This window comes from Manis pentadactyla, chromosome 1 (genome assembly GCF_030020395.1).
Source record: "Manis pentadactyla isolate mManPen7 chromosome 1, mManPen7.hap1, whole genome shotgun sequence".
In the NCBI taxonomy this organism is placed as follows: Eukaryota; Metazoa; Chordata; class Mammalia; order Pholidota; family Manidae; genus Manis; species Manis pentadactyla.
The window spans coordinates 7,422,403-7,444,445 of NC_080019.1; the positions used below are offsets into that span (position 1 = coordinate 7,422,403).

The following is a 22,043-nucleotide window of genomic DNA, read 5'->3' on the forward strand; positions in this document are numbered from 1 at the left end:
CCTGGGGGGAAACCAGGTTTCCAGGAATCCCCCCCCACTCCAAAGGCTGCCGTCGTCGTCCCTCCTGCCTGACACTAGTCACTGGAGAGGTGATGAGATGAAGGCGGAGGCACCTGGCAGGTACTCTGGGTCAGGAGAGGCCCTTGGAGCGGAGAGGGGCTGCCCGAGAAGGCGCCTGGGAGCCTCCTGACGGTGGAGATGTGCTGCGGGCCTCAGCTGGAGAGCGGGCGGCGTCCCACCCCCGGGGGCCGCCTACGGAAGGGAGAGCCCGGGTCGGCCCCAGGCCCAGCGCGCGGGGCTGTGCGTGCCCGAGGGCCTCTCGGAAGGTCTCAGGAAGGAGCCCTAGAATCTGAGAGGCCGGGGCCAGCCCAGGCCCCTCCTTTTCTCCAACCTCCCTCATTAACAGTTGGTACATGTATTTGTGTGTGTGAAGTATTTCTGATTAAATTTTATTCTTTCTACCTTAATGTTATTTAGTCATTTTAGAGGACAGTGATGTAATTAAAATTCAAAAGAGAAAATGAGTAATGGTAACCATGAACGGCTCAGCTTTATGACACTAGATGACTGGAGCCCCCCCCAGGCTCGGCCGGGACAGGGCGCGGGGGCGGCACCCACGTCTGCAGACCGAGGGAGCCTGACCAAGGCCCTGTGTTTGCTCCCAGCTCGCCGATTCGCTGGTGCCCATGGAGATCAAGCCTGGCATTTCCTTGGCAACCGTCTCGGCTGTGCTGCATACCAAAGACAACAAGCATGTCCTGCAGGTAAGGGGGCCTGGGCCCGGGCCCATGAGTGACCTCTGGGGCCTGTGGAGACTAGGGGACTCCTCTCCCCACTCCTGCCCCCAAAAGGAAAAGGGCCTAGCCTGCCAAGCAGCTCCCAGACATTGCTTCCCACACCAGCAAAAACCGGAGACCCAACTGTATTTTAATGGGCTCATCGTGGAGGAAAGAGGGCACTGCAGGGAAATCCCCCGCCACTTCTGTCTCTGGCCTCCTGCCCCAGGGAGGAAAAGGGGGTGGGAACTGTGACTCGTGGAGGTGGGGCTGCTCGCAGCTGGGGCACTGCGCTGGGGGCCAACCCGGAAGCAGGCTGTCCCCGGCCCCATGCCCTCTCATGGTACCCGGCTGCTCTGGGGCGTCACCACCCCCGTAGAAAAACTGCAGATCTGCACTATCGCTATGGGACCCTGCATACTCGGTAGCTGCCCTTAAAGGGTGCTGGGTCCCTACCATGCACTGTCCTCTTCAATCCTCCCCAGATCCTCTACTACCACCATTTTCTAGGCAGTTTCTCTGATGAAGGTTCCAAAGCCAGGAGGATGTCCACCCGTCTGACCCGCAGCCAGTGCCCTTCGCCACTGTGCTGTTCCTGTACATGCCATCGCCAACACAGCTTATTAGAATTTACTCAGAAAATTCTGAATTCAGTCAACTGAAAATTTAACATGGGTCTTGACAAAAGGAATATATCTTTGCCAAGTAAGCTGCTGATGTTATGTAGCAGTTTGGCATGAGCTGGTTTTGTTGGGACCAGGCCCTGGGGCCCCCGTGAGGGAAGCGGTTCCCACAGGCTGGGCAGAGCTCGGGTTCTCAGGCGGTCTGCGCCGACCTCGGCTCCCGGGGGGCGTCCTGGATGAGTGCCTTCTTTTCATTCTGCACCAGCTCCCACCCCGGCCGGCCCAGCCCACAGGTGGTAAGAAGAGAAAGCGGGGTAGTGATGACATCCCAGACTGCAAAGTTTTGAAGCCTCTGCTGAGCGGCTCCATCCCTGTGGAGCAGTTTGTGCAAACCCTGGAGAAGGTGAGCGCATGCTGTGTGCCCCGTCTGAACACATGGGTGCCATCCTGGCTGCTGCTCCCAGAGCCCCTGCATCAGAGATGTGTGGTGCTTTTTACTCAGTGTCCACTGTGAGCGGCTGTCCCTGAAGCATCTGCTTGGTCCAGGGTCGCAGCCGGGAGAGAAGCAGGGGAGTCAGAGTTGGGAGAAGAGCACGCCTTCCTTCCCACCCAGTTCCAGGAAGCCAGCGGCTGCCTCACCACCCCGCTCCTCCTGTGGGAACAAGGCTGAGGAAAGGCCTTTCTTCAGACCCACAGGTGGGACAGGGTGAGGTAGGCCAGGACAAAGGGGGATCTACCCCTTCTGGAGCTTTGCTTTTCTACCAGAAGACCCCTTGCTTTCAGAGCACCAGACTGGCCACATCACCGGAGATGAGAGGCTTTGGGCTGAGTGTCAGGATCAGGAGCAGCGTGGCCATGAGCGTCCGTGCTGCTGGCTCCTGGGAGTTGAGGAGGCAGGCCCATAGTTCCCAGGCAGGGTGGGAGGAGAGAGAAGCAGCAGGCGGTCGTCCTGGAGGACACTGGCCCCCACACTGTGCCTGATGACTGCTCCTCCCAAGAAAAGAGCTCTTGACTATGATTAAAAGAAAAAAATGTAACCATAAAAGTTTTTGTGGTTTTGGCTCCAGTCAAAGGGCTTCAGAGATCACTGTTTTAGCATTAGAATTGCAGAATCCTTGATAGAAAAATGGAATTGGTTAAAGATAATATCATTCATGCTGTTGCTTGCTAGAAGTACAACTAATTCCAGGACAGATTTTTCTTCTGTCAAACTGTTACTGCCTTTTGCCCAAACTACACATCTCAGTTGTTGAGTTCTCTCAAGTCTTAAAGGCTTTCCCTTTATTAGGATTTGTTTTCCCCATTAGTCGTTTTATTTTCCCAGAAGGAAGGATTTCAGCCAAGTTATGCCGCACTCCAGGCCCCGCTGATGTGGGACTGGTTGTGGGAATTCAGGTGGGATACCCCGAGGGCCATGGACAAGCAGATCAGTAACTGCCTCCTCAGGGCCTCGCGGGGCTCCCGGCCCGCTAGGCAGGACCTGACTTGTTCTGAAACAACTTGCTCGCCCCCCGAGACCTTCTCTGAGTTCTTCTGCCTGACACCTCCAGGACTGACCCTTAGGATCTGACCCTGGGGCTTCCCTTCCGCCATTTCTGCCTCATCTCTGTCTTCAGGGGGACGGCAGTACCTGCCCCAAGCTGCATGTGAGCTTTCTAGAACCAAGTGTTGAGAATCTCACTAGGACACATTCTTTACCTATCTTGGGTCCCTTTCAGGCAAAACAGTCTTCCTTCCACTTCTTTCTCAGCTTTGTGTGATGGGAAGACAGTTGTGTAATTCACACTGGAGGCAGCTCCTTCTCCCTTGCCGAGTCACAAGGTCAGGGCTGTCTTGCTGTACAGAATGGCGTTTTCCTGTGACAGGATACAGCCTTTTTCACTAGGGGCCACAGAGGCCGGCAGGGGACAGCCCAGTGTCCCAGACTCTTGAACCCAGGTGCGTGGATGTGCTCCTTAAAACACTCACGGCAGCTTAAGCAGGTTATAGAAATTCTGTTGGCTTTTGCTTGAGACTTTGCATGTTTGGGGGCTTCTTTTCAAGTATATGAAACTGTGCTTGAATTCTGTTGCTCTGGTAGGTCCCACGACTAGTCTGAAGAAGTGTGTGGAGGAGTGCCAAAAATGCCAGTTTCTAGAATGTTCAGTTTAGCCAGTCTAGGAAGTTGAGAACTCAGCTGCCCAGGTATCCTCCTGCCTTGCAGCCCGCCCCTTGCTTGTACAATACCCACCAGCCTCCTTTCTCTTTTCTTTTGGAGCAGCACGGCTTCAGTGACATTAAGGTGGAAGACACGGCCAAGGGCCACATCGTCCTGCTCCAGGAAGCCGAGACACTCATCCAGATTGAGGACGACTCGACGCACATCATTTGTGACAATGATGAGATGCTCAGGGTACGACTGCGGGACCTTGTCCTCAAATTCCTGCAGAAGTTCTAATGGAACCCCTGTGCCCTTTCCACTTGCCCCATATCCTGCTGTCCTCCCTGCGGCTGCCCGACACAAGCCAGCTGAGGAAGGGTGGAGAGGCTGGTGCCCTCTGCAGAGCTCTCTGGCTCAAGGAACAAAGAAGTGGCTCTTGCGGGACAGTATCCGGAGTTAAATGGCCAGCATCTCCTGGTCTGCATTTCTTGCACTGTTTCAGGCTAGACCTTCTGCTTTAAACTTGAGGCTGTCTCGGTAGCCTGGACGAGCTGAGGGTTGGCATAGGGGTGACGGCGCAGCTTTCCAAGAGGCTAGTGGTGGAAGGGGAGGTCAAGAGATGACTTTTTTTTTTTATGGTTTCACAGGCCTCGGGGGGGAACTAGCATTTGATTTTATTTATTTGGACACAGCACTGCATCTAATAATAAAAATGACCCCAGTTATCTGTATTATATCATGAGGCCATTTTGTTAATAAAACTTATTTTTTATAGAAGCATCTGTGCCCTGTTGAACCTACAGTTTATGCATTGATTTTAGTGTCTGCAAAAATATGAAAGCATACAGTACAGCATAAACTTTTAGAACATCACAGCAACGTTAGTTTGGTGAACGCATTAAGTCATACAAGCTGACATTGTGTCTGTATAAGAAACACCAGAGCCCAGTGGGAACGGCCTCAGGCAGCGGGGGAAGGGCTTTGAATGTGGCTCCCAGGGCCCCTCGCCCTTCACTGCCTTTCCTTCAGTTTTCCAGGGTTCTCTGCAGTGAGCTGAGCATTACACTCAGATGCCCACAGACCCACGAGGTCGGTAAGCTACTATATTTGAAGTGACCCTGCTTTTGAATTGTTTGAAACAAATATTTACTATATTATGCCATCTTATCTAAGGTGGCATCAGTTGGAACACATGCCAGTTTTGAAGCATTAACGTATGCGATGGGGTGGGTAGACTTCACGTCTTCGAATTGGTCGGCTGTGGAGGTAGCCCAAGCTCAGCCTCTGTTCTTAAAATCTTTTTAGACTGGTTAAAATTCAGTCAGCAGTCAGTCCAGCCTGGCTAGCGGCTGAGCACCACAGGATTCAGTGACCCGAGGACTACGGACAGACCTGGAGAGCCGCCTGCTCGGGTCTGGGACGGTGGGTTGTCGGCTCTCTGGGACGGACAAAGCAAGGGGCAGGCGCTCCTCACCCGAGGAGGAACAGGGCAGCCTCATGTTTGCCATCTCCAGCTTTGCCAGGCCTGGCACAGGACTTCTGAGCTTAAACGGGTCTGTTTTCCAAGGTCACTCCGCCAAGTAGCGTGGGATGTGCCTACAGACTAAACCGCAGAGGCCCGCAGCCGTGGGGGAGGACGGCCTAAGGCGGGCCTGCCGTGGCTGTGAAATCCAGCTTTGTTTTTAGGAGAAGGAGAATTGTAGTGTGCATCACACATAGGCATATACTTTCTAATAAAACTTTTGGGGAGAAATCGAGTTTTTCTTTTAATTGTAACATCTTGAAAAATGCAAAAGCAGTATAAAATAAAGGTCAAAAAAAAATCACAATGGTTCTTTTACTTACATGTTCTAATGATATGTCCAGGAATGACCTGGATTTGTTAAAGGCCTTGATCAGAGAGCCCAAGGTATCAACCCCTTGAGAGGTGGTTACTAAACAAACAGTGTGTAAATGCAAATTAGTCAGTAAACTGACAGACAGGAGATAATTCAGAATCGTGAAGGTTTTAATCAAGTCACCACCACCGACTGAGTGGCAGAAGCCAGAGGCAGGAAGAAGGGAAGAATCATTTGCTAGAGCAAAGAGAAATGCTAGCACTGAGCCTTCCGAGGATTAGAGCAGGTCTGAGCAACGCTGCCTGGAGGTCAGATACCTGGGTAACAAAGCAGGTTGAAGAGCAGAAGGCCCGGAAGAAACGGCAGGACCCGCCTCTGAGCGCCAGGTTGATGGGTGGATGGTGGCTCTGGGGCACGCAGCCCTGGCTCTCATAGCCGCCCGAGGAGTCTGGCTTCCAGGAAAATTCCTCGAGCCCAACGAAATCCTAATAACTAATCTTCATAAATAAGATCCTAGTTACTAAATCCTATTAACAGTAATCCAGAAATAGTGAGGGACCGGATTTTATTTCTTATACTCTGAGAAGTGGCTTATCTATTGTTAGGTAACAAATTACCCCAAAACTTAGTGGCTTAAACCAACAGACATTTATGATGTCACCGTTTCTGTGGGTCAGAAATCTGGTGTGGCCTAGCTGGCTGCTCCTGCCTCGGGGTCAGCTCCCCACAGGACTACAATGAAGGTGTTGGACAAGGAAACCGAGGTACAGAGGTTAAATAACTTTCCCCAAAACGCATAGCCAATAAGTGGCTTCTGGCCCACGATCATGTCTTAGGTGAGCACCAGGGAGCAGGAGCCGGCCAGCAAGGGGAGGCCTGCCTGGTAGGCCATTTCTCTTCAAGTAACCGCCCCTCCCCTTGGTCCCTGAAGAGCTTGAAACTCCTCTCTCACAGTTGTCCTGTCAAGGCAGGAACTGGCTTTCCCAAACTACGGTGAGGCATCAACGGAAAGAAGGAAACCTGCAAAGCTGTGAGATAATATATTCACGCGAGCCGCGCAAACTGGTGGTAGGAAGGGGAGGCGGGGCATTTCCCGCCCCAAGACCAGGCGTTGCCCTCTCATCGTTCTATGCAAATCAAACCCAGTGAGGTGCACCACTTCATACCTACGAGAACGTCTATAAAAGCTTTTTTTTAATTAACAAAACGTGTTGGCAAGGATATGGAGAAATTGGAACCCTTCTGCACTGCTGATGGGAATATAAAATGGTGCAACTGCTGTCGAAAATGTTTAGGCAGCTAAAAAAAAAGTTAAACATTAAGTTATGATCCAGCAATTTCATGCATGGATATGTACCCGAAAGAACTGTAAGCAAGGACTCAGATTTGTACACCCATGTTCAGAGCAGAATTATTTACAATGGACACAAAGTGGAAGTGACCCATGTGTCCTTCAACAGGTGAACGGATAAACAGAACTATATCTATGAAATATTTTCCAGCCATAGGAAGGAATGAAATTCTACAATATGGATGAACCTTAAAAACATGCTAAGTAAAACAAGCCAGACAAAAAAGACTCAATATTGTATGATTACATTTATGAATGTCCAGAAAAGGAAAATCGAGAGACAAATCGAGGTCACCAGGGGCTGCGGGGGATGGGGAATTGGAGGGTTACCTTTCACTGGGTACAGACTTCCTGTTTGGGAAGATGAAAAAATTCTGTAAGTAGCTAGTGGTGATGGTTACATCGTGAATGTAACTGAATTGTACACATAAGGGCTAAAATGATCATTTTCAAGTTAGGTGTAGTTTACCAGTGTAGGGAAAGTGGAGCCACCCTGTCCAGGTCACTCACCTGGATGCGCTCGGGTGGCGCGCTGCTCTTGTCCGGGATGCTACAGAGGGACGCCGGGCACTTCCGTGCAGGTGGGATGACCGGCGCTCCACCGGCTTCTGCCAGTGCCGCCTGGTGTGAGCCCTCCACCTAATGCTCTGGTCGTTTGTCGGTCTCGCTGAGCCCACTGTTAACCTGCCAGGGGTCAAGCTCCGCTACCACCCGAATAAAAGTATTTAATTCAGTTTTTTTTTATAACTGACAAATTCAAAAACTTACATGTAGAAATAAAAAGTAACTACTATATCCAAAGCAATCCTGAGAAAGATGAGCAAGCTGAAGGACTCACACTACCTCAGTTGAGGACTAACTAGAAAGCTGCATTAATCCGGACAGCGGGCTCTAGCAACAATGATGCACAAATGGGGGTGACCGAGAAGAGCCCAGAAAGCCCGCGCGTAACGCAGTCATTACATTTTCAAAAAGGCCCTACGGCAATTCAGTGGAGAAGGGGAAGGGGGAAGCCTTTAACAAGCGGGGTGACTAGAGACTCAGAAAGAAAAGAATTAAGCCTTGACCTCTACTACACACCAAACACATACTAATTTGAGAAGGATGCTGGACCTACGTGTAAAAGCCAACACCATAAAGCTTTTCATGCAAAACATAAGAGAATATCTTCGTGACTTAGGGTAGGCACAGGTTTCTTGAGTTACAGAAAGCAGTAACAAAAAAGAAAAAAGTTATATATTGGGTCTCATCAAAATTAACAGCTTCTACTCATCAGAAGATACTATAAAGAAAATGGATAGGGAAGCCACAAACTGGGAAAAAATATTAACAAAATACACATCTGACAAGGGACTAGCATCCAGGGTAAATTATTCTTCTAACTCCACAAAACAACCAACACACCCAGACAGTGGAATATTATTCAGCAAGAAGAGGAAGTGAACTAACAGCCACGAAGGGATATGGAGGCAGCTTAAATGTGTATTGCTGAACGCACGGAGCCAATCTGAAAAGGCTACACACTGGATGAGTCCAACTCTAGGACATCCTGCAAAAGGCAAAACTATGGAGGCAGTAACAGGGCTGGTGGGAGAGGGAGGCGTGAGTGAGCAGAGGAGCACAGAGGTGCAGGGCAGCGGGAGGAATACTCTAGAACACGGCAGTAGTGGGTGCATGTCGTACTTCTATCAAAACCCACAGGACGCGCTGCACAGAGGGAGCCCTAATGTAAAGTAGGCCTTTGGCTAACGTGTCACTACTGGCTTACCAAATGGAACACATGTTCCGCTTGAATGCAAGGGCTTAACACTGTAGGAAGCTGGGGGAGGCGGGTGCAGGAGGAACTTGACTTACTGCTCAATTTTTCTGTAAACCTAAAACTGCTCAAAAGAAGTCTGTTTTAAATGCATTAATATTTTTTAATGGGCAAACGATATGTCAAGGTACTTCACAAAGGAAATACATGTAAATGATGTAAGCACATGAAAAAGTGCTTAATGTCATTAGTCATCAGAGAAATGCCAATTGGAACTACGGGATAACCATTACTCACCTACCAAAATGGCTAAACTCTATAAGACTGACAATACCATAGGGTGGGTAGGATGGAGGGCAACTGGAACTCTCATAATTCTAGGCAGAAATACAAAATGGGTTCAGTCATTTCGGAAAAAGGTCCAGCAAGTTTCTTATAAGTGTAAACATGTACATACCTACCTTATCACACAACAATTTGGGTATTTACCTGAAAGAAAAACACAGATCCATGAAAAGACCCGCACATGAATGTTCATAGCACTTTTATGCATTACAGCCAAAAACTGGAAACAGCCCAAGTGGCCATCAGTAGAATGGGTGTTCTGCAGGGGAGCGCTGCTCGCCAGGAGGGCCAACTCCTAGTGCCTGCAAGACTGGCTGACGCTCGAAAACAGAAGCTTCTAGAGCCCTCGCACAAAGGAGTAAAAATTCTATGACCCCATTTATGCGAAATTCTGGAACAGGGAAAATTCATCCCAGGTGGAAAAAAAAAAACCCAGAACACTGGTTCTCTCTAGGGTGCAGGTGAGACTAGAAAGGAATGTGAGAAACGGGGCTTGATAGTCACATTCCATCTTTACAGGGCACAGGGTTACACAGGCGTGTGCATTTGTCAAAACTTGAGAATGTACATTTAAGATCTGTACATTTCAGTGTGTAAATTTAATATGTAGTTTACATTAAATACATGGAAACTAATATTGACCTCCAAGTTAATGATGCAAGTGCTTAGGTATTTAGAAGGCAGTGTACCAATGTCAGTTTACTTAGAAATGCATCAAAAATAGAATGAAAGGCTGGGAAGAGGGATGGATATACCGATAGCTATAAGGCGTATACAGTAAAATGGTTGTTAAATACACAGGCTTATACTATAAAAATTAAACTTTCCTGTATGAGATTTTCATAATGAAATATTGGGTCCAGTATTTTAAATAAATAGATTCTAAACAGTTCGGATTCTAACATGACAACTACAAGATTTTGTAGGACTAGGATTTTTACTCTTTCACAAATGTGAAGACAAATGGAGGGAAAAAGAATTCACCCAATTACAACAGGTGAAATTAAATAGCACAGCAAACCTGGACCTCGGGGCAAGGCTGCTCGCCTTCAGGATCTCCTCCGGGACCCAGCCGGCGTCTTCAATTCTTCCTGGCCTGCCCTCTCGTTCCCCTTTGTCAATGAAGATTTACACAATAAGAGTAGTGAATTTAAGACTTCTCAGCCATTGGGCACCAGGCTTCCCTGATTTATCTGGTAATACCACCGTAGCTATATTCCAGAACCACCGTGGTACTGGTAACTATTCTGCATGTTGCCAGCTATAATTTCTATGTGATCCTCTTTTTTGTGAAATCACTCATTCATCATAAACTATTTAGTGCTGATTATATGCTCTATTCCTAAGAGGCTCCCAGGTGGCGTGGAAAGCTGAGCTGAGCCATAAACCGTTGCAGGGCACAGTGGGTGGCACAGACAGGCCCGGCTGCTCGCAGGGGAGATGGGGCGGCAGGTAAGCAGTGCCTTCTGAGAAGGGACGGCCTCCCGAAGGCACGGCTTCAGCTGAGACTTGAGCCATGAGAGGCATCACAGCAAGTGGGACGCAGGAAGAACCACTAGGAAGCTGAAGGAACGTCACCAGGGTACCAGCTCATTCCGACTGCAGGGCCCTCTTCACACGTATTCCACTTTCAGCGTAGCTTTGAGATGCGGACCCGATGTTTGCCATTTTATATGAGATTCAAGTTCAGAATAGAGAACTTGTTCTCTGACACAGTCTGACGGACGACTCAGGATTCGAACCTACATGGCTGAGAGCTCACATCCTGACTCCAACATTATCCTTCTTAACCACATTTTTTGAAATTATCATGGAAACTTCAATTTCAGTGACGATAACATCAGTTTACCTTGTGAAGGCCTGAAGCCAACAGGAGCAGAAGCGAAGTAGACATGTTCTCTCTAGGTACACAGTAAGACAGGGACTGGAGATGCCTGCACACACTGGGTCTCCAGCTCTATACCTCACACACACTTTTCCAAGTTACCAGGGAAAGGTACAAAAGTGGCATGTACGTGCCCCATACTGTCCCACATCCCACTCAGATCACCTGAGTGACATCTAAGTCGTCTCTGTGATCAAACGACTGATCCCAGACGCAGACGTAGGCAAGGCTGCCCGTGTCCCGGCACACGCACGGCATCACCCAGGCTCGGGCGCGCCGGCTGCAGGACGCGGCCACTCAGCCCCTCAGGCTGGGCGGGGTCCCAGCTGGCCAGGCAGTGGTGGCTCCCGACAGTCGGGCAGGCGCCTTCTCTCGGGCCGCTGTCCCGTCCCTGCAGAGGAAAATCACAAAAGACCTCCAAGCTGCTTGAGTTAAAGTCTCCATTTATTTTTATTTTTTTACAAAAATCCAATGTAAGACCATTGTGCTCATGACTGGAAAAGGGGTGGGGTGGATGGACACGGCATGGAGGTCAAAGAGCTTCCCCCTTCGAAATACCATCATTTCAAACCAGGAGCCCCAGAGAGGCGCAGCAGCCACTGGAGAGCCGGTTCTGCCCGCCCGTCAGGCCCTGCCGACTGGAGGGGTGCTGTCCACACCGGATGGAGAACCCGGCCGGGGTGCGGAGCTCAGACTGCTTCGGGGCACCCAGGGAGGCGCTTGCTCCGTGAAGGGCAAACTGGCTAGCTGGAGGCCAGGGACGTCCTGGGCCCTGGGCGCAAAGACCAGGCGACCAGGAGGTGCCTGAAGACAGCTGGGAACGCCCACATGGGCCCGCAGAGCTGTTTTATGTCCAGGGGTCCCCATGCTCGGTGTGCTGCTGGGCCTCTCCTAACCCACCCTGCCCCCTGCTACTGCGGAGCACCCTTCAGGAACACGGCCGGGCACCAGGGCCTGCTTCTGGAGCCCCTCCTTAGTGTCATGCACGTCCAAATGGCGCTCTCCTTGTCTGCAGCTCTGACGTCATAACCCGCCCTGCAGGACACCTTGATGTCATCCTTGGCCTCAGACCATTCAGCTACTCCCGGAGCTCCCGACAGTCCTCAGCGACCCAGCCGCCTGGCTCCCCTTAGGGCTCCTAACACAGACGGCTTACTTCTCAGCAGGCCCCACTGGGAGTCAGTTGATGAGTTCCTCACATTAAAAGAAACAAGGTAAAAATAGCAGCCACACAGCTCAAAACACCACACTCTTTGGCTCCCCGGTGGGAAGAAGGCTACTGCTAAAAAGAATAAAGTCTGAAGTCGAGGAAGGGCTGGTTAGACAGTTAGGACACCGGGAGGACCCTTTGCCAGGTTGCTAACAAGCATGACTCAGTTTCCCAGGCAGCTGCCTGAGTAGCAGAGCTACAAGAAGATGCCAGTGGGAACCTGTAGGGCACACGCTCTGGGAGCAGCTCTGGTCCTGTTTGCTGACGAGCAGTCCCTTAGGTCAAGCTGGCCCTGTAGGTGGGTGGCATCTACAGGACAGTCTGGCTTCAGAACAGTACTTGCAGATACTTGCAGAGAACCTATCTGTACAGGCAGGTCAGAGGAGAATGTGCTCCCAAGGAGGAGAAGCACAGGTATCAAGGTCTGGGGAGGACAGAACTGGCTTAAGGCATGAGCACGGCCAGGACAGACCTGAGCTTGTTCAGTGGCAGGAAACCGCCTATTCTCAACTTCACCGGAAGAAAGTGGAATCCAGAAAAATGGTAGAAGTCACTGGCTGAATCCCTGCCAAATGCCACTAATACCCTCTTCGGCTCCTCTAATGCTGCCACCAGAAAAAAAAAAAAAATTAGCTTATTTCCATTTCAGCCCAGAGAACAGAAATGTAAACGCAGAGGGGAAAGTGGTAACATCAGGTGTGAAAGCCTGTGAAGGCTCAGGGTGGGTTTCAGCTTAAGCCAGCAGAGCGCAGGGCCTCAGTGGCCCGCTGCATACCAAACCTGGGGGGTCCTGGGACCAACCTGGCATGTGGGGTCCAAAAACTACAGGTAACACAGGATGTGGGTCCAGACAAAGGCAGGAGGGAAGGTGAATTTCACCAAGGTATTTATGCCACGGCAGGCACCCTGCCGTGAGACTCCCCGGCCAGCCGGGTGGGGGTCCAGAGGATACGCGCTGTTCTACACCCCAGACAGCAGGCCAGCCTGCAGACCCCTCCAGGCCACCTCTGGACATGCAGCTGGCCCGTTTTCTATTCCCTTATACAAGAGACAATCTTCAGGACAGCCTGGAAGCAGAGCCCAGCATGCTTTCCGAAAGGAGGGCCCCACAGAGGCAGCCGCCTGGGGGGTGCCGTCTTCAGCCTCCCTCCCGCCTCAGCCTTCCACTGCAGGGACACCTCGGGGCCAGCCGACCTCTGACGGATCTGCACGCCTCCGAATTCAGCACAACAGGCTCAGCTGTTCCCAAAGGTACAGGTTGTCCCCAGTAACTCAAGTGACAGCAGAGTACGAGCTCCAGACCACCGGCTGGTGACAGAGAGGGGGAAACGAACTGACAGGTCTTATCTGGCCCAAGGTCCCAAGAGGGCCAAGCCTGGCACCACAGATGCTCCTGGAAGGACGGAAGTGACCTTTAAGGACGAGCCAGACACCGCAAGGCCAGGATCTGTCTCCACCAAAACAGAGAGACAGAGAGCATCAGGAGCCTTGTGGTCAGGAGCCTTGTGGAACAGGCAGAAATGTCACCCCCCACCCCACTACATATATATATATATATATATATATGTATATGTATATGTATATGTATGTGAGTGTGTGTGTGCACACATATATATATATACACACACACATATATGTATATATACACACATATATATAAATAAGCCTTGAATGGCAAATCTGAAACTTTTTCTCTTTAAATAATATTAATAGTTGTTACTGAATTCAAAAACCACAAACCAACTGTCCTGGGCTTATTATGAACTGTGTGGGTGACTCTCCGGAGCCGCCCCGGCCCTCAGTGTACGCTATCGGTCAGTGCCCTGTGTAGGGAACCCCAGTGACCTCTGGCCAGGGTTCCAGGCCCAGTGTGGCCGACTTCAAGAGAAAGAAGGCGATTTCTTTTCCGCGCTCCTGCTGCCTCTTGCAGCAGAGGACTTGGGCCACCCACCCAGCGGATGGCCCCGAGGTCCTTCAAGTCTAGGAACCGTAGGCGCCACCTCCCTCGCTCTGCTATCCTCTCCCGGAACCAGCCATGCCCCTAGATGAACTTGAAGCACTTGGTCTTGTCATGGGGCAGGCGGGTCTTGAAGAGCACAGAGTCCACCCTGAACTGAGTGTACAGTAAGGGCATATAGCCATACACCTGGACAAAGAAGTTGATACATTTGTGCCGCTCATGAAAGTGGGAATCATCGTGCGACAGGGCCTGAGGGCATCCCGGGCATCGGAAAGTCCACCGTGAGGTCACCTGGGAACAGGGAAGAAAGAGTACAGAGTGAGAAGGACAGGATGCGGACAGAAGCCCTGCCACTTGACCAGTCCGAGCTCCCATTTCCAAGATGCAGACGCTGGCCCCCTGTGGCTCCAGTTATTCACTCGCAGAGCGAGCCGGGAGCCAGGGCCCAGGTCTCTCTTCCAGTTCCAGCCGTATCTACGCCATTAGCAGGGGCTCTGTTCCAAATGGCCTGGACTCAGCCTTAGGAGGTCAGGCATTGCTTGTATCAGTAACTCTACTTCTAGTATTTATCTTCATTGCACAAGATACAATAGGTTACAGTTGTTCACTTCATCAGGGTTGTAATAGCAAAATACTGGAAAACTATCAAAAGAGGACTAAGTAATTACAATTATAAAATACTACACATCCATTAAAGATGTTTAAGAAAATTATATTTAAAGGCATAGGAAAGCGGTCATAATTTAGTAGTTACTATTAAGGAATTTCAAGCAATGTGAAAAGTATAAATAATAATATAACAGCTTTACTATCAACAATGTGGCAAATCAAATAACATAAAAAAAATCCTTAGCACAGAATACCTGAAAATGTGGGGAAAGGATGTAAGCCATGTCTTTAAAAAACAGCTGAGCTTGTAATGAAAGAAATGAAATCCTCAGAGGCCAAAATAATGAAAAGGCCTGAGTCCAGTGAGATAGCCAGGAGCTTTGGTTTTTAACAGGCTGGGGAGGCAAGAGCGAAAAAATATGACAGAAGGTTTAGAACACCGGAGCTAGTGGAAGGCTACATGGGTTGGCAGCAGCCCCACAAACAGAGATGGTAAAGAAATGCTTCCGTCTCAGTCTTGGCTCTAAGTGGAGGAGGAAATGCCACCTCTGAGAACTTATAACCACAAGCTGGCCCTTACACAGCTGAGGCTAGAATTTATGGGACTTGTGTGTCCTAAAAAGCCCCAAGATGCTATTTAGCTTAAATAGGTCTCAAGCAGGTAGTGACCCCAGACACATGGAAGGAATAAATGCAAACCCTCTCAGGTGCAAATGCAGGCCTCAAAGAAATTCCACAAGTAAAATTCCAAAGAATATGATCCCACAATCAAAAGTCACAGAAAAGGGAATGAACCACGTGAGAGTCTGCAGAACAAACAAGAGAATCAGACCCCACACACTGCAAACAGCAGGATTATCAGATAGTGACTATAACAGTACGTGTGCACAGTATGTACAATGACATCTTGAAAGGTTAAAGTGTGATGAAGAAACAAGGGACTATCAAAAAACTCCTTACAAATATGAAAGAGAACCAAATAGAACAACTGAAATGAAAAGTATATTGAATTAAATCAAATCAGACACTTGATGGGTATGAAGAAAAAATTGCTGATGAAAAGTATACTAAAATTATTACCCAGAATGGAAAATACTGATGAAAAGCTTTAAAAAATATGAAAGGTAAACTAAGAGGCATGTAGAAGAGATACTGTATGATTCTATTTATAAAAAAATCAAAACAACCAAAACTGATCCTGGACCAAAAAAAGACACTGACTTCCTATCATTCTTGCAGCTGAACTCTCTATCTGCTCTCATTGCCGCACCTTCTGCCTCCTGGAACGCAGCATCCTCTTTGCCTGGGCTTACCTCCAGTGGAGGTGGTGTGGAAGAGCCTCATGTTCTCAGGAAGGCTGCCTACTCACTCTCATCATAGAGCCCTCTGCCCCTGGCACTTCTGCTGTGTGGGTGCTTGAGGCTAAGAGGCTGAAGCTCAGAGAAGTGAGCCCTCAGCCATGAGAGGGCAGATCCAAAAAGCTGGCAAGAACTGTACAAATCAGCCAGGACAGCAAAATAGGATGCGCCACAGCAGTGACCTTGGCAGAATATACCCAGCTTCCGCCCACATCCTTCCCTCTGCCTCTGTGCTGGGTACTCAATGGGGCTCTGGAATTGTTCACCTGCTATGCTCCCCATCATGGAGATTCTCACTTTAATAACTCTAATTTCCATTTCTTGTAGTTCTCTTTAGGTCTTTCAAATCTGCTTGCTCTTTTTTCTTAGTAATTTGTGTTTCCTTAGTTTTTACTTTTAGTCATTTTAAACTTAATGATTTTATCATCTGGAATTACTGTTTGTCATGTCTAAACTCTTGCTCATAGTCAACTGTTCACTCATGTGACTGGTAATTTTAGATTTCGAGCTCACCCTCAATGGGGCTTTGCCTTCGGGAATCCTACGTGCCTGAGGCGAAGGACTGTCTCTTTACCGCAGTGTTTGGTCTTATGCTGTCAAATAGCCAAGGGGCATCGAAGGCCAGGTCCAGTGCTCATGCAGCCTGAGTCCCCAAGCCCACAGAGGCTCAGCCTATTCAAAATCCTCAGTCTGCACCTCTTTCCCCGGCCCTCCAGAAACCAGGTTAAAACGAACAATCTGCCTGTCACCTTCCTGGGGCAAGAGGGCGAGAGTCTCCGTTCAATTCTCCTTTCACAGGCCCGAAGCTTCTTCTGCCTTTTTCACATGAGTGATGGAACCCGAGCCTCCAGGAGGCTCCGTGAGCAGCGCCCGCCCGAGGGGCACGGCGGCAGCCGGCACGCGCACCGCCCGCATCTACGGTGCCCCCTTCCTTTCTGGCAGTTCTCTTACTTTTTCATAAGCCCAACTATGCATTGAAAAAAATGTTTGTTACATGCAGTGGACAGGTTTTTAGGGAACCAAGTCCACAATATTGCCAGAATCAGAACATTTACTGTCAAGTTGCCAAAACACAGACTACAAAAAAAGTATACATTTAAAAGAAATAAAAAATAAAAAAGCTAGCACCTCAGGTGGGGAACCAGAGGACCAAAAGAAATATACCAAGTGGCTTGAGTAATTTTCTTTCTTTCTGAATGGGTCACTGTCTTTTCTCAAATCATTTAAAAATTATTACTATTACTATTATAAATTGAGAAGAAATGGAATGAATAGCCCATCCCATATTTTATAGCTAAAGAGTAATCATCCTATGAAGCCACTATGAACTCTCAGGACCCGGGTCCCCAGAGTTGAGACTGAGGGGTGAGCCAGCGCTTGGAGCCAGGGCTCCGCCGGGCAGCCCACCCCAGAGGCACAGGGTGCGGAGTCACGACTCCACAGACCCCTCCGGAGGGTCCCGGCCCCTCGCGTGTGCCTCTCGCCCATGGGCAGTTCCTGCAGACCCTCCCGGTGTACGGCTCACAACGAGTCACTCTACTCTCCCACCAGCTCTCGCTGAAACAAGAATGGGGATCAAGGATTTCGAGGCTATCAAGCAGCATCTGTGTCCTGCATTCTTCCCTGTTCTCCCTGCACCTAACACCTGCCTCCCCATCCCAGACGCCCCAGCCAACCTCAGGAGAAAACCCCTTAATCTGCGCATGATTTCATTTGGCACAGAAAGTCACCTTATTCCACTGCTTTCCCTGAGGCGGTGGTTTCTAAATGTTCTTAATCACATAACCCATCAGCAAAAACACTTTAGGAGGGCAACCCACGGTATTCATTAAATAATTAAGTAAATACATGTAACTGTGCTACATAATAAAACATATGAAAAAGAAATCAGGAATGAAGTAACCAGTATATTATAAACTGGAATCTGAACATTTACTTCACCAGCACCAGAGGTCAGAGTTCACATGGGCACATACCAAGCCCCTCGGTCTAACTCAGGGGCAGGGTCACGTCGATGAACGGTAAGAGGAATTCCTCACAGACGTGGTCACCTATTATTAGCACAGAAAATGCAGATGCTGTCTTAGGCCTCCTCCTGCCTCTTCTCCTCCATGCTGTCTTGAGGAGTCTTTAATCCTTTACTCTGAATTGAGCCTATTTAGAGTCCAGATCTTTCTCCTCACTGAAAAAATTAGTACATTATTCAAAGATGTATTCTGAAACTAACTCCCTGTTCTTTATTTAGTCAGTATTAAGATATTAAGCTGATTGAAAGAACACTGATAATCATATAAAACACTCATATAATCCTAATTATAACAGGGGAGAGAACAGATCAAAAGTGAAAAATCTGAAGTATTCAAAGCAAAAAAAAAAAATTACCATTTTAGATAATAAAATAGTATGTGTACCTGATACACATACTATGATAAATAAGGTAAATTAACAAAAGCATTTAGTTCAAACTGGTTCTATACTATGAAGTACATAAGTGGGCTCAGAATTTGAAGATATTCTTCATTTATCAGTCTTTGATTTTAAACAGGTTAATCTTGACATGAACTCTTCTTATATTCCTGTGAGACTGAGAAAATTCACAGAGAATATATGTTCTTCAGGTTTTCGCTTTGGTAAGATCATGTATACCATGTGCAAATTATTTCCGTCTCACTATCTACACTGAAGAGATGTTTTGATAATGAAACACTGGCCCAATAGTCCGGCAGACACACAGACACTTCGATGAAGATGGAAGAGTCATCACGTCTGTGAGCGCCTCGAGTGGCTGATGGTATTACGAGGTACCTGGAAGCTCAGGTACTTTAAATTTTCATGGGTAATGCCCTCTCATCTACTAGGGAAGTAGAAGCAGAAGCATACATCTTTTTTTTTTTTTTGAATACTATATGTTTATTTCTCTTGATTCCAGAGTTACTTATTTGAACAGTATTTGTAACACTTGCACATGGCATTTGATAAATATTTTGCAATATTAAGTGATTCACATTTTTCTAAAATTTGTTTATGTGCAGATCTAGTCAAACGTAAGAAGCATACATCTTGAAGTCCAGCCCCTGGTGACACAGGAAAGGCCAAGAAAGGAAGAGAAAATTGGACCAATCATTAATTTCTTTCTAAGACCCTTGCCTCCCATTAAAAGTTTATAAAGTGTCCTTTTCATTGTTTAATATCAGATCTATCAGTGTGCCTGGAATATGTACTATTTTTATATAAATAACTAATAATCATTCACAGTTTAAAAACACACACACATACACACACACAACTGGGTGCATTATTTTGCTAATTATTCTTCTTTTGTGAGGCTTTGGCAGAAGGCCCAGGAATAGAAACCACGGGGTGATCAAGAGTTAGGTTACCACCCAAGACACGCTTGACCCCAGAGGCTTCTGTCTCTCTCTCTCTCATGCTTTGTTGTGTGGACCTCGTGTCCTCCAGTTACACCTCCTCTTACCCCTAAAGATCCGGTCTGCTCTAGTTACTAGTACAGGCTGGTGGTTAGTCAGCCTCAAGTTACCTTCACAGTGTAAGATGTAAGCAAGCAACATGCACCCAGTGTCATTAGCTCATGGCACATGACATCCATGAAGGCAAACTTACCTCTTTATACAATTAAATAATAGGCCTTTGGCAATAATGAAAATAAGACCTGAGCTAACTGAAGCTTTTTAACGACATCAGGTGTGACTCTGTAAGGACTGGCAGAGCATGGTCATAAGGACTATCAGTTTGAAGTGACAGATTCTCTGTAGTATTAAGAGTTGCGAGGCCCTCACCAGGACAGCTGCCACTCGTCTGAGGGTGTGATGACGACAGAGAGGTGATGGAACAGGTCTTTCTGTGCACTGAGTATGAAATCGGTATATTCTGGTTAAATTTATTTAGCAACTCCAAGACAAAAACTGAATGCTAACTTCTAGAATTCGGAGGGCACTTCTGTTTGTTTTTGAGTAAATACCTATGTAGTACTTGTGTGGTGTGCTGGGCACTGTTCTTGGAGCTTTACATACATGAACTCAGAAACCTTAAGCTTCTCCTGCCATGGGTCCCCCGGCAGTCTGGTGAAGACTGGACTTCTCAGAGTGTTTTTAAATGCACAAAATAAATCACATGACATTATAAAGGAAACAAGTTTTGCTGAAATAGAGCAACATATGTGCTCTTTTATTTATGCATTAAGTAACAAAAATCTGCCAGAAACTTAGTTACTACCATAATTTCAAAACACTGAACAATACTGATATGGGACAACGAATGTAATCTGATATGAAACTATCTGTGCATTGTACTGGTGACAAATCACAGTTACTGCAAATACTCTTATAAACTGTAGCCTGTTTCGTAACTAGAAATGTTGTTTGATGGAAAAGGATGGAAATGCTAGATTCCAGCTAGAGACTAGTGAGAATTAAACATGTACCATTTTTCCCATCCAAGGTCCAAACCCTCTGAATTCTATCCATTCATGCCTTAGGAGTATTAGCAACTAACCTGGCCCTAAGAATGTCCTCTCGGGTTGGTGGTATCATTACCCTGTTTCAGAGGAGGACCCTGGAGTCTGGTGAGCGCTGCCCCACTGCAACGTTGGGGAGCTAAGCATGCATGCCCACCCATCCCGGCAGGCACGGCCCTCACCTTGATGGGGGGCTTCCGGGTGATGTGGGAGACGAGGAAGTTCATGGCAATGTCCTCACAGTTGATGTATTCATCCACCATGTCTCGGATGGCCTGGGGCATCACGTAAGAATACAGGTAGGCGTAATACTGTTGGGGTAGAACAAGAACCACACACTCCGTGAGATGCCACAGTACTTTGGCTTCCACCAGAAATGGGTGTGGGTCTACGGGCTGTTCAGAAGTGTTGGCGGGGGTGGGGGTGCAGGGGGGGTATGGCAATCACCGGGAAGCTCTGGTGGCATTTAAGGAGTGCAGGCCGGAGATGCTAACCATCCTGCAAGGTGCATCTTCCACAGTGAAGAATTAGCCCATCCAAACTGCCATTATCACCTGCTCTGAGAATCAGAATTTCATTTAATCTCCCTGGTACTTCCATGATGTTGCAACAATATAGATTCATCACATCAGGTCTGACACTGGTTCAGCTAAACAACAGTCTATCTCAGAAAATTGCAGTAATGGATAAGTAGGGGTAAAGTATGCTTATCTTCTAGAACTCAATACCTCACTGCACCAAGAAACATTCAATCCCTCAGTGCCTCACGTACCGACCCTACGACCTGACCACTCCTTAGCATGGCCCCTGGCCACTCCCTGCTCCACGTCACCATCATCTCCTGCCTGGATTATTCATATAGTCTCCTGAATACTCTCCGTGCTGCCATATTTTCTTGCCTCCAGTCCATTCTCAACACAGCTGAGCGATGGTAAACAGAAGTCCGGCTGCACATGACATTCCCTTGCTCCAAGCCCTCCACGGCATCTCATCACACTCAGAGAAAAAAGCCTAAATTCTTAAGATGTCCTGCAAAGCCCAAAAAGTGGTGTGACAAAGCCAGCTCATACCTGCTGATGAAGGTCAAATGAGAAATTTTCAGGAATTTTGTGAGACCACTTAGGAATTCTGTGAGCTTGTTAGCACAATAAATAAAGATATAATTATATAAATGTCAAATTTAATTATATTAAAAACCAATAAATATCTAAAGCATATCACTTCTTAGTTATAATTTACTACTATTTATTACATTTTACTGTTACCATCAGGTTATTTATGTCTATCATATCTATGTGGTGAAAATATTACATAATGGGGCACAACTTGCCCACCTCTTCCCATCTCCATGTTCACGGACTTGTGTCGACAACTGGAAATCAGCTACGGTAGAGAATATTTACACAACTGAAATGGGCAAATGCTCTAAAGCAGGGCACATGTGAACTGCCAGGTGTTGCAAATATGCTGATGATGAATGAATAGGGGAGGTGCCCAATAAAAACTGACTTAAATGTTTTATTACCTTAAATAGTAGAATCTGCATAGTGAAATAATGATCCTAAAACTTTCATACCACACAGTGGTTTGCTGTCCATCTTGTGGCAAAGTACTTAGGAGATGGTCAACTTAAAGAATGACCTGTACATTCTTCTTTCACAAAAGACAGGTGATGAACACTTACTGATTCCTTAAATGGCCAGTGGCTGTCATTAGTA

The 22,043-nt window shown here is 47.7% G+C and overlaps 2 protein-coding genes across 4 annotated transcripts in view; one reads left to right on the forward strand and one right to left on the reverse strand.

Annotated features, from left to right (window-relative positions):
• The window catches only part of INTS9 (integrator complex subunit 9), a 90,060-nt gene extending 84,699 nt beyond the window's left edge, over positions 1 to 5,361 (forward strand). Inside the window, exons 15-17 of one of the 2 annotated variants that reach the window (XM_036888953.2) lie at positions 666 to 764; positions 1,665 to 1,802; positions 3,660 to 5,360. In XM_036888953.2, coding sequence (XP_036744848.1) covers positions 666 to 764; positions 1,665 to 1,802; positions 3,660 to 3,836 — 414 coding nt within the window. In that variant the 3' untranslated portion in view covers positions 3,837 to 5,360. Of the gene's footprint in view, positions 1 to 665; positions 765 to 1,664; positions 1,803 to 3,659 lie in introns of both variants that reach the window. The other variant, XM_036888954.2, reaches the window with a different exon arrangement.
• A 5,764-nt stretch (positions 5,362 to 11,125) lies between these two features.
• EXTL3 (exostosin like glycosyltransferase 3) overlaps positions 11,126 to 22,043 on the reverse strand; it is a 101,406-nt gene continuing 90,488 nt past the window's right edge. For both annotated transcript variants that reach the window (XM_057506204.1, XM_036888906.2), the window contains 2 exons: positions 20,508 to 20,636; positions 11,126 to 14,175 (listed from right to left, as the gene is read on the reverse strand). In XM_057506204.1, coding sequence (XP_057362187.1) covers positions 13,966 to 14,175; positions 20,508 to 20,636 — 339 coding nt within the window. In that variant the 3' untranslated portion in view covers positions 11,126 to 13,965. The remainder of the gene's footprint in view (positions 14,176 to 20,507; positions 20,637 to 22,043) is intronic.